Below are 12,138 nucleotides of genomic sequence, written 5' to 3'. Positions count from 1 at the left end.
TTACGTGTGCGTCTTCTTGCTTGCGTAATTGTAAAACACATAATACAAGAAACACAGGGCGTCGCTCATCAAAACATTGCACCACTGGTGGTTCAAAACTCTACAGGGGACCTTTAAGTGTGACGCCTTATGTAATTGGAACGTGTTTTGGTTAAAAAAAAGAGCTCAGCTGCACAGAAAAAACTTCACACATCAATCTGAATACTGAAGCTCATTAGCCACGACCTCTGGATTGTGCCTGAATTAATAAGATCATGCAGTGAAGCTGCTGATGTGAGTTTTCTCAGGTTTTCTCAGTGTCACACAACTGCTCCTCGACTCTGAGAGGATCCAGGGGAGATTTATTGACTTGAAGGCTATGTGACCACCTGGGAAACTTCTGTATGGTTGCTTGGGTGCACCCATGAGCCTTTGAATGGACTATTTTTCTTTACATGCCAAGAGGTTGGAGATTCCCAGAGGTAACATGCAACAAAAAGGACATCTGCGCTCATGCCATACCTCTGACCCAGAAATGTGCTATAATGTGAATGGATGGATCCAAAGATGATGTCAGGACGAGAGAGTCTTTTCTTTCTCATTTGACGTTTCTCTCTACCTCTCCACAACCCCTCATCACACTGGGGGTGACCTCGGCTACCTAATATTCAGTATCACCCCCAGGGGTCTCAGTGTCTGCTATATTACTTATTCTTTTCATCCCCTCCAGCCTTACATCTAATTTACTGTCATTATCTGTCTTGTGATCCGTCTCTCTGCAAGATCTTACAAGACCTTGCATGAGGACCTCAGGTTTCAGAGTAAATGATCAAACATCTGTTAATTTGGCAAAATTTCAAGTTAAACAAACGATCAAGCAAACACAGAGTGTTTTACCTTGTAAACAGTCCCGAAGGCCCCAGAGCCGAGAATCTTGACCTTTTTGAGTTCTGTCTCTTTCAGGATTCGTAGCTGGGCCTGGTTGGGTGCAGTTCCACTTGGTGTTAAAGGTTCCACCAGCTAAAAACAAACAAAAAGACAGAGGAGATTCAATTAGAAGTGACTGTAACACAAACTGGATTTCTAGTTTGCAATGGAATAGAAACATCCCCCCCACCATTGACACCATTAGAGGGGGGGATACTGTTTTTAAATATATATGTATGTCATGATGTAGAGACAGCCCAGATGATTGACTCTACGTAAGCATTGAACCTGCAAGGTCTAAAACAGTGAGGAGTGGTTAAAATTAGTCTTAGGCAGTTATGTGCAATTTAGCTTTGAGAGAATCATAGGAACACAACTCACGTGTCATGTTACCAAGGTGAAGTTAACCTGATCCTACCTTAACTAAGTAAAATAACCTATTACATCGACTGTTTTTCTTCTAATATTTATCATTTTTACAAGACTGTTCCTAGAATCAATGGAAAACAAGCTGTTTCTAAATACAAATTGTGACCTTATTTCCAAGAACTCATGCTGTGAAACTCAGCTTTAATCATAGGAAACAACAATTACCACCGAGTTGCTTAAGGTTATGACTGAAAAAGAGGTGCTGCTTTCAATGACATTTTTCCATCAAGACAAATGTGAACTCTGAAGTGCCAATACCTTTTCAGGATAACGAGTGAGCAGCTTTAATGTGTGCACAGGAGAGCAATGGCGAGAGGTGGATGGAGAGTAGAGAGAAAGAGGTGTGGGATGTGGATAATTGTGAAGCCTGAAAAGATTTGACACTTTGTTGTCTCATTACCGCTCGAGTGGAGGAACGGACAAATGAAATACCTATCGGGAAGTAAAAATTGTATATGTGGAGGGAAAGAGGGAGGGAGGACTACGTGGAGTGGGAGAGCGACTGTGGCGGGAACAACAACAACAAGAGAGCGATGGAGAAGTGAGCAGCTGAATTAGTTAGAGAATGCAAAAGCATGAGAGAGGGAGCAATGTGAGGAGAATTAGGAAAAGAGAGGATGATTAGAGAGGGAGGGCAGAGAGAGAGAGGAAAACAGGGAGACAGAGTGTAAATCAGTCTGGCTGTGGTCGGCAGCTTCTGTCCCTCTGGCTGAGCCAATGATTAAAAAACAATAGTCAGTCTTCGAATTTTTAAATGGAAAAAAACAAATCAGCTTCTGCAGGATGGAAACAAGAAGGGTGTGTGTGTGGGGGGGGGAAATAAACAAACACACACAAGACAATACAGATGTTTTACCCATTTAAGTTACCCATCTACAAACAGTACATTACACACACACACACACACACACACACACACACACACACACACACACACACGCTACGATACGCTATGCCACAATGCAGGGAGCTGTCCAGCCCTAGTGGTCCTGAAGTAGTTGAGACTGTGGAGGTGCAGCACAATGGAGCTGTCCACATTCTCCCTGCACAACACAGTGCTGAAATCAAACCGAAGATGTGTCGTCATGGAAAAACTATTTGTTACATTTTAACACTACAGTTGATATCTCATAGCAGTTGACTACAGAGTGATGAGAAAACACGCTGCCCTGGCATGTGCATTCAAAATGCTCAAACAGAGAAACATGTGTAAACAAAATCCACCTTCAAAAGGAAAAGTGGTTAAGAGAGCTACTAACTAATCCACTTTGGAATGGTTTAGTTGATGGTTGAAGTGTCCCCTCCACTTTAGTTTCTACGACAGCATCTGTATTTCACTCTTAAAAAGGTTCACTGTGAGGTTTTTGACCTTTTGCAGTGCTGTGGAGATGTTTTGTTTTTACGTGACTGGGTCCAGGTGTTGTTCATCAAACGTACAAGCACACAGATGCATATGGATTCATTAAATCATTTCACACTGTTCCACAACTGCAGGTCCTACAGGTGGTGGCAGAGACAACTTCTGTAACATGGATGTAACCGATGCTGGGTTTTAAATTATCTTTTGTTTTTGCAAATGTTCAGCAAGGGAAATGTGTTTATTTACTAGAGTTGAATGATACATACAATTTATTTTGGGAAATAACCTAAACATATTTTTATCCTTTTCCATAAAAACTCGACATGGTACATTTGAATTATGTAAAGAGCTTATAGCCTGTGGGGAAAAAAATTACAATAATGTGCAAGTTTTCAGACTTAATTTCCTAGAATCTGACAATCAGCCACCCAACCTGCCACACATTATTAGCAAAGTAATTAGATGAAATTAAAATTCAATAAAGAAAATCAAATAACTACAAATACACATACACAGACAACCATTTGTTCCAGTTCAGGTGTCTGTCTGCCTGCTCATGTGCCTCTCGGAGACAGAGTAATGATTTCTATAATAAAGTGCTGTTTAAAACATTGTCTTTGTCAGGTTCATCGACAGCTAGAAATGATTTGATGTCTGTAGTATTAACATATACACTAGGTCATCAGTGTTTTGGAAGAGGCCTGTCACTGAAACCACTATTGAAAGGTTTCCTTGATTAATCTCTCAGTATGTAAGACAGTGAACTCTTTGATTTTATCTAATATGTATTGAGACAGTTATATGACAGTTTGTAAAATTAAGTAATTTAAATGCAACCTCATGCATAACTCAGACATTAGAGAAACAAAGGCAGCGAGGTCCCAGAGCAGAGTGGTCAAGATTGGAAAACATTTAATAATTTCTGAATTTCTCACAGTTAAGACAAAATTGTCCAAAATATGTGATTTTTTCATTTTAGATGTCTACTTATGTATATATTAACACATTCATGTATCGCAATGTGTAATTGACTTAAATGAGTTTAAAAAGCTACATTCTTTACACCTGTGTTGTTCTTCATTTAAAAACCACTGTAGTGGTTGTGGTGGACCAATGTGTCCGCTTTGTGTAAAAGTATTTTCTTTTATGTTTTTATTTATTTAACTTCAGTGAAAATTGACTTTTAGCTTTGTTTACACTATGTACTGCTTTATATTGTGGCATTGAGAAGCTTTTTCCTCATTCAGGTCTCCACACTGCTACACACTGAAGAATGCTTCTATAATATATTAAACTTAAGTGTCACTAGCGTTGTGTAGGAAAACCAGCAGTGACAATATGTAAGAGACATGTAAGTATAATATTGTGCCGTATCAGTGCTATTTTTTCATTATCGAAGCTATCAGATACTTTACTCATACTTGTGCTCTCTGAATAGACAGAAAGCAGTGAAACAAGACCTTATTCGCACTATGGGCACACAAGTGCCTTACATGATGTACTCTTCTCGTTTTAACACCAAAGAGGAGTGCGTTTTTTCTCCTCTAATGGTATGGTCCCTTACCTCTTCCTAACACAAGTGTCCTCTCCAGTATACCAGGGCAAAGTCAACACCTGAGCCTCTGAGTTTCTGTCTGTCACTTTCTCTACCTCCAGAGTCTCCATCTGGAAACCTGAAGTCTAATTCTCCTTTCTCCCTCATTCTGTCTGACTTTGTCTCACGTTGTACAGCATGTGGTGTCTGTCACACACACACACCTACACACACCTACACACACACCTATACACACACACCTATACACACACACCACACACAGACTTATACACCTACACTACAGACCTCACAGAGACAAAAATTTGCAGACAACAATATAATCCGACAAATTAAGACAAATGTCCACAGGGAATTTATGATGTGATTTGATTTGGGTTTCTTCTAAGAGTAATGGAGTATTGACCTCTGAGGCAAAATCTAGATAATTCTGACACCTCAGGGAAAAAATTCAGCTATTCTTTTGTGATTTGACGGTGTAGCCTTTTCACTAATTCATGTTTCATTTGATAACGTCCTGTTTATCCACTGTGTTTCCATTACAATTTCCTAAACCCGAGGGAATCTGTCAGTAGGATACAATATCAAAGGTCTACACTGTGTGAATGGCAGCCAGATTTATTAGAAGTGCTGGTTAAATTTGGACCAGGGATGGATCTAGGTTTTTTTCTAAACCAGCAGCCATAATTGACACATCCATGCACAATTCCTGATTCAGTAAGGTGCATATTTAAGTCATCTCTTCTTTCCTGTTAGCTCTTTAGCTTTAAGCAAAGCCACAGACCATTGAATGTATTGTTAAAATTGTTCCTTGATCAAGAACATTATGTCAAAAAGCTTAGAAAATCAAAATTCTTAACAGATTGTCATATTTATTGTTAGTATTAGTAAATTACTTTAAATTCTTATACTAAAGACTACTGACAGGACAGGGGCACACGAGGGCCAATCACATTTCATCTAAAACAAGTCCCCCTCTGGAACAGCCCCTTCTCCACTGAGACACCCAGGAAAATGTGCCTATTTGGTAGACAGCAAGGAAAGACAATGCTAGTTTAGTTGGTGGGTTTTTGAAGTTCAACATTACGCACCAGGAGCCAAACTCCTGTACCGACAATGGGAAGGTCATGAACTGCCTTTTTTAGTAAGTTGGGTCCGCATTTAAAAGACACCACAAAAAATACCTGCTAATTTTGGTGTAAAAGAAGTTATATATTTAAGTGGTTACTTTGGTTTGGTTTCTTAGTCATAGACATCTTTCATTGGCATAAATAGGCATCAACATCTCCCGTCTTACAATTAGTTTTTCATCTACCGCCCTGCTCACCTCTGTTTCCAGGAAGCGACGGAGCGCTCTCTTCTTCTTGATGTTCTTCCGGCGCAGAGACACAGCTACACTCAGCACCAGGATCACCACCATGAAGAGGCCGCCGATCACCCCCGCTGCGATCAGAGGGGTTCTGAAGACAAAAAAGAGGAGGGGGGAGAGGAGGAGGAAGAAAACAAGTAAATGATGAAGACGGAAGAGGGTGCAGGCGATGACACATTTTCACTGGGAGGACAGAGATGATGACAGAGGATGAAGAAAACATCATCCTTAAACTATCATATGCGTGCACACACACACACACACACACACACAAACAAACAAACAGGGGAATAAACCAACAAACAAAACACATGTCTCTGAGATCATCCACATCCATAAGGCTATTTGGATGTTTCTTAAAATAAAATAAAAAACCTTCACCCTCAATTTTTGTCTGTTTTTTCTCTGAGCTTCATCTGGTTATATCCCTCCATGCCCTCTCATTAAAACCACGGCTGAGATCAAAAACATGGAAATAACCATCAAAGTGAATTCTCAGCACCACACCGACGCTGTCATTTGATATCAACACTCGAAATAATTTTGAAATAAGCAGAAGGAGCCCCCCCCCCTGCTTCTTTTCCTGCAATGGAAGAAGCCAATTTGGTCAACAAAGACTCAGACTCTGCCCTAAATCAGTGGGAAAAAGACTGTTATTTGGGACTTTTTATCACAGACTGCAAGGATACACCCCATAAACTGTTATCACCGTCAGCCAGCTTCATGGGAAGTGAGGAACTCTGAATCTCCCCCACATCTCTCGCTTTGGTGGCACATTGGAGACATAGAACATACTGAACTGTTAAAGTGCAGGTGAGAGCTGAGAGCCATACAGAACAATAGAGACCAATCAGCCCAGCAGGTATATTATCTAATATTATCTTACTGCAGATTTGCTGGTCTCAATAATTAACAAGAGACATTTGAAGATTTTTATTTTAGAAAACACATTTATTTCAACTGCTCATCCACAGTTCTTTGACATATACGTATTTGCTTTGTCACGGGGAGTACAGCAGCCTCACATTTTAGACACTTTTCTGAAACAAAAAATGTAATGTTTGTATTTATGTGCAACTTAAAAAAGACCACGGATGGCAAATGCTTAAGGACATACAGTGGCTACACACATACAGGACATCAGCAATAAAATAAATAAAAGGCCTTGGAGGATTTGACACATGATCAAATGTAATGTCAGCATCATATCCACTGTAGATGATCTAATTCAATCCACATGCTTCACTTCGTTGGTCTTTCCAACTGGAAAAAAATAAGTCCCCCGACTGATTACATGAACCTCTGCTCTTCTGTAAACATGCCCAAGATGTACAGTTCTAAAGATCAACCATCAAGCCACATGGTGAGTCATGCATCAAATGCAATGTTTCTCCACCATTGCAACAACATCAGAATTTTAAAAAAAAATCAGTTAATCACGTATGTGGGAATCAGGGAACACAGAGACAGCAGCTCTAATGAATTTGAACTAAAAGACAGATAATTGGAACATGTTAGACAAAGTATTGTCAGTTTTATCAGAGTAAGCACGACAAGAGTAAGTGACAGAAAGTGGGTAATCCAGTTTAATCAGATATGTTCACAATCCCTACGGAAAAAAATACATGAGAACGCCTGGTGGAGCGATGGCCTTTGAAGGATTAGTGTAATCATTTGTGTCTGATAAGCCACTTTTCATTTGTGTTCACGAGTCAATAGATCCAGTAGGTGACGGGTTTATGAAATGTGTGACACCTCTGAGGTGGCAGATATAAGCCTGAGGTGAGCCGACCATCTACTGCTGCACCCCCGCCACAGGAAGTCAGAGATCTGATGAGGCTTAATCTGTTCATCAGGTCAACTGATAAGAACATATTCCTCATCTGAGCATACTGATACTGAATATTGATCAGTAAATAACTGTAGGGCTCCTTATTGCTTAGAAGCCTGAGCAGATCTAGGATTTTTCTAAATCAGGGGTCAGAATAGAGGCCACAATTTACACAGAGGGGCTAATTATATGTCCAACATCCATGCATGATTTCTGATTGAGTAAGGTGCACATTTAAGACATTTCTTGTTTTCTGTTAGCCCTGTAGCTTTGAGCAAAGATCATTGAATATATTTTGAACATTGTTTCTTATGCTTATAGAATAAACATTCTTAACAAATTATCATATTTATTTTTAGATTTGTAAGTAAGTGATTATCTTTTTAATACCACTGACAGGACAAGGGCACTTCAGGGGCCAATCAGATCTCAGCCTGGGGCAGGGCCAGGGATCCGCACCTGAGTAGCCGCCATAGCCTCCTGCAAGATGTTTTACCTTTTCTCTAGTATGATGTACGTTGTTTAATCAGATTCAAAATCCATGCACATTAAAACCTAGTGCATGCATATATGTGTGCACACGGCCGTATCTGTGAGTAGGAAACCATCCTTGTGAAATTAAATTTCCGCACTGCATGCACAAATGTGGTCCCGCGAGCACGAGACTGTGACGAGTGCAACCTTGACCCTCCCTACGCGCTCTCAACAGCTCAGCACTTGCCCATGCAGATGTAATTTCATTCTTCCTAGTGAAAAATAACAGATCTGATTTATAAGATGATGTCTATACTCAGTTTGTATTTTAGATATCTACAATGTCACTCTTAATAGGACAAATGACATCACATCTGCCTTTCATGTTTTCAATTCCTGATATCCACAAGAATAACCATTCTGGATTTTGCAATAAAACTATTTCTTTGTAATATATATATATATATTGTCAAGGGATTGCATTTGTGCACGTGCTTTCCTGCCGGGTATACTGTTCTGTGAGCTTATATCAATTGCACATATATGTTTTTTTATATGCCCACAGATGAAAGTCACACAGTCTTTCACCAGCGCACCATCCTTCTTTTCTGCTTAGCGCTGTTCTTTTTTGGGTTCAGTGTTCTGCTGCAGTCCCCCAGACACACCAGCAGGTTTTGTCGTGTTGACTGCTCACTCTGCTTATCAGCCTTTTTCATCTTTCCTTTTTTTTTTTTTTTATCGTCCCTCAAAGACCACACAACAACTCTCAGCGCCACCTGATGCCAGTCTCTCTCTCCTATGGAACCTTGAATCTATTTGCTGTAAACTGTTAGCTGCGTTTTCTTCCCTTTTCTCTTCCCCACAGCTGCAGAACAAAAGCTTAAGCGCTATCAATTTATCAAGCACCAGGCAAATTGTTTGTGCGTACACACACAGTCACACTCACACTCAAACACACACACAAGCATGCATGCACAGAGAAGCTTTAAGGACACTCCCAGGGATTTTGGGCCTTACAGCTAGCCATTAATCACAAACTGATTCTGTGTGTGTGTGTGTTTAACAGAGAATTTGTACCTGTCCATCCAGCCAACACAGTCTTGCAGTCTTGGTCCAATGCACCTAGGTCAACAACACAGATCATGCACATGAGTTAAACGTTTTCACTTTGACACGTTCACTATGTGAAAATGATGAGAGGCTGTCAGGGAACTTATGATAAAATACATCTGTGAATATTTCTATGCATCATCTTTTAAATGCTTGTGTGTTATTTGTATTATACCAAACTAAACCATGTTGTTGAGCTTCGAAACCTTTCGGCCTCAGCATGGTCAGAAGTTAGATTATAATAGTTGCTGTTTTGTGTTTGGAGTTCCCACCCTGTCCTGGCACTGATATAAAGTGAACCTTGGGAGAGGCTCCACTCTCCAGAAGATAATGAAAAAGCCTTACATCTCTTATAGTGACCTGTTTGTTATCTTCTAGCTCCCATATGGTGTACCACTAAAATAATTCTATTATACTTTAATATAGAGCCACTTTAGCCATTCGCAGGTACAGCACCAACCAAAATCTTCATCAAACCCGTGTGTTTTTCTGATGCCTGCAGGCAAACCTGAAATATAAAGCAAGCCCTGAACTAAAGCCTTGTTAGCTTCTTTTTTCAGCTCCAACTTTAGTCTCAAAACAGCTTCAGAGTGACGGATTAATCTTCTAATGAAAAGCAAAAATGTCTTCAGTCCTCTGGTGCTGATGGTTAAAATCTGTGCTGTGCTGTAACGCTCTGCTGCTATAATACGCCATGACTGACAGACTTAGTGGCTCTTTTGGATGTTTAGAAGTCAAGACTATCAGGTTTTTTTCATGACTCTGTCTGTTTCCCTCTCTGTCGATGTCGCTCCCCTCTTCGCTCTCCCTCCCTCAGCTTGTGTTTTTGAGAGGCGGGCCTGCTTATGAAGCTTTACCTAAGACAGAGTGTCGGCCCAGTGTTTTTCATTTACAAGTACATTGTTATGCTCAAGCGCGCTGCAGGCTGTCACTCAGAGGAGGAGAAATAACACACAAGGAAGTGACATACACTCCCCCTGGAGTTAAATACAAAATGATGCCTCACTAACCCTTGTTGAATATTACATTGAGAGATCAGTGGCTAGTGAGGAATGGAGAGTGGCAAGGTACTTTACTGACTCCTCTCACATTCAGTCGCCTTCTCTCCTTTTCTTTTATATATGTCTTATCCTGCAAGATGTTGGATCATCATTTTATGTTTGCAGGACACGGAAAGAGAGTTTTCCTGAGCATGTGCTATCCAGGCAATACTATATGAAAACCAAATGCACTTAGAGGGAGCGAGTTAGAACATTTCAGTCACTGCCACGGGGAAATTTATTCAAGCGTGTTTGTGAAATAGGTGGTGCAGGAATCTCAGGTGTTATGGTGACAGCTTGCAGGGCTACTAGGGTGAGATACTGTGGCTCGTGAGCTCACCAGTAACACAGTAGAACTACATACCCACAGTAGCTAACCAAGCAAGAGCTGCATTTATATATAATAGACAGTACTTGTACCGATATGGTTCTGTTTTTCGACTGACAGAAAACCATACCTGTTTTACTCGCAGCTCAGATTCCAGCAGTGTTTTATTAAATTGGATGCTACAACACAGTTAAAACATTTGGACCCTCTGGCTCTTGGCTTCATTTATCAGCATAAAGGTAGTTTGCAGTCGCTGAGTGGATTAAATTTGCCTGTCTGCGAGCAAATCCTCAAAAAAGACTGAATCTGTGTGATTTAAAAGCTGGTATGACGTTTATAGTTTGAGTAAAAGTTAGGAGAAAGGCTCAAAGCATCATTTGAGTTGTCATGAACCTAGTTGGTGAAAGTTTATGTGTTCCTCTATTCATTTTTTGGGTGAAAATTAAGTATCATTTTTGCAAAATGAGGAGATGCTCGGTATTATTGTCAGATTTAGCTTTATTTTTTGTGTCAGCCAATATTCTAATTGATTTTATTCAATTGTGCCTTCTCTTTTTACGCAGACATTTCAAATCTGTCCCTTGTTTCTTGGGTTTATTTACTAAAATGACTGAATATCATTTTCATTTGTCTTTGACAGATTGACAGATTAACCAACTTTTGATTTGGAAAGGATAACTGTAATGATTACCAATCACTGAACCCCTGACCTCTCGTCATCCTGGCTGCACTTACCCCTGTGTGCAGTTGCTGTGGCAGGGATGACATTTGTTGTTGGCTTCGGCGTACTTGAAGATGAAGCTGTTGGCACCTTGCAGACCATCGGGACACTTCTCCACACAGTTTGGACCATCCTTGAAGTGAAGGCATTTCACACAATGCTCTGGGCCCTACAGACAGTGGAGGAAAAACAAGCTCTTAGATGCATATGCCCAATAATTCTAAATAAAATGTATACATGAGGCTTATAGTAAGTATTCAACATTGACAAGGTTAAGCAACTAACTAAGTAATTGGTTGTTTCGGTCATATAACAGTTTTCACTCTGCAGTTTTGCAATTTTTCAGAATAATGTTTAGAAAAGATATCTGGCTTGGAGTGAACGTAGAGAAAGAAAACAACATGTTTGAGTATTAATGGTCTTGATGACCGCTCAAAGTGCTTCACAGTACAGTTTTGCTATCCACCCATTCACATTGAAACCTGACACAACAAATTCAGTCAGAAAGGACAAACCAATAGTGTTAGAAATGAGGATTAGATATCTGCCGTCGCCTCCGTTTTAAAGTAAAGTGATTGATGGGTGTATTTCTACATGATCGACGTGCCGAGAGCAGCTTTCTTTACAGATTAAATGAATGCACTTGAATCTGTGCGGCAGTGAATGTGTAGGAGAGATAGCATTATAGGCAACAGACAGTAGATGAAATTGGTGAGGAGGGAGACAAGAAAAGAGAAAAAATAAGTACTGTCGAGTAAAAAGGGAGAGTTAGGCAGAGAGAGTGGACACGGATGCGTCCAGTCAGTGAGAGCGAGCGAGATATAGTGTGAATAACTGAGAGAAAGAGGAGAGGGAGGGAGAGAGAGAGCAGACGAGACACATAAAGCAGTGTGAGCGGAGCAGGCACATAATAACCATCGCTCACAGCACACACAATGACCATAACAATCCGCCTAGAACAGGATTTATGGAGCTAATATAGGCAAGGGAGGAAGTAGGGGAGGAGAAGACGAGCGGC

The 12,138-nt window shown here is 40.4% G+C and overlaps 1 protein-coding gene across 2 annotated transcripts in view; it reads right to left on the bottom strand.

Annotated features, from left to right (window-relative positions):
* erbb4b (erb-b2 receptor tyrosine kinase 4b) overlaps window positions 1-12,138 on the bottom strand; it is a 280,908-nt gene that overhangs the window by 51,559 nt on the left and 217,211 nt on the right. For both annotated transcript variants that reach the window (XM_069533004.1, XM_069533003.1), the window contains exons 15-18: window positions 11,135-11,289; window positions 8,999-9,043; window positions 5,575-5,707; window positions 877-999 (exon numbers count right to left, since the gene is read on the bottom strand). In XM_069533004.1, the coding sequence (XP_069389105.1) occupies window positions 877-999; window positions 5,575-5,707; window positions 8,999-9,043; window positions 11,135-11,289 (456 nt within the window). The remainder of the gene's footprint in view (window positions 1-876; window positions 1,000-5,574; window positions 5,708-8,998; window positions 9,044-11,134; window positions 11,290-12,138) is intronic.

This window comes from Paralichthys olivaceus, chromosome 10 (genome assembly GCF_024713975.1).
Source record: "Paralichthys olivaceus isolate ysfri-2021 chromosome 10, ASM2471397v2, whole genome shotgun sequence".
In the NCBI taxonomy this organism is placed as follows: Eukaryota; Metazoa; Chordata; class Actinopteri; order Pleuronectiformes; family Paralichthyidae; genus Paralichthys; species Paralichthys olivaceus.
Note: the sequence above shows the minus strand (reverse complement) of the source record. Positions and strands in the feature narration are given on the sequence as shown.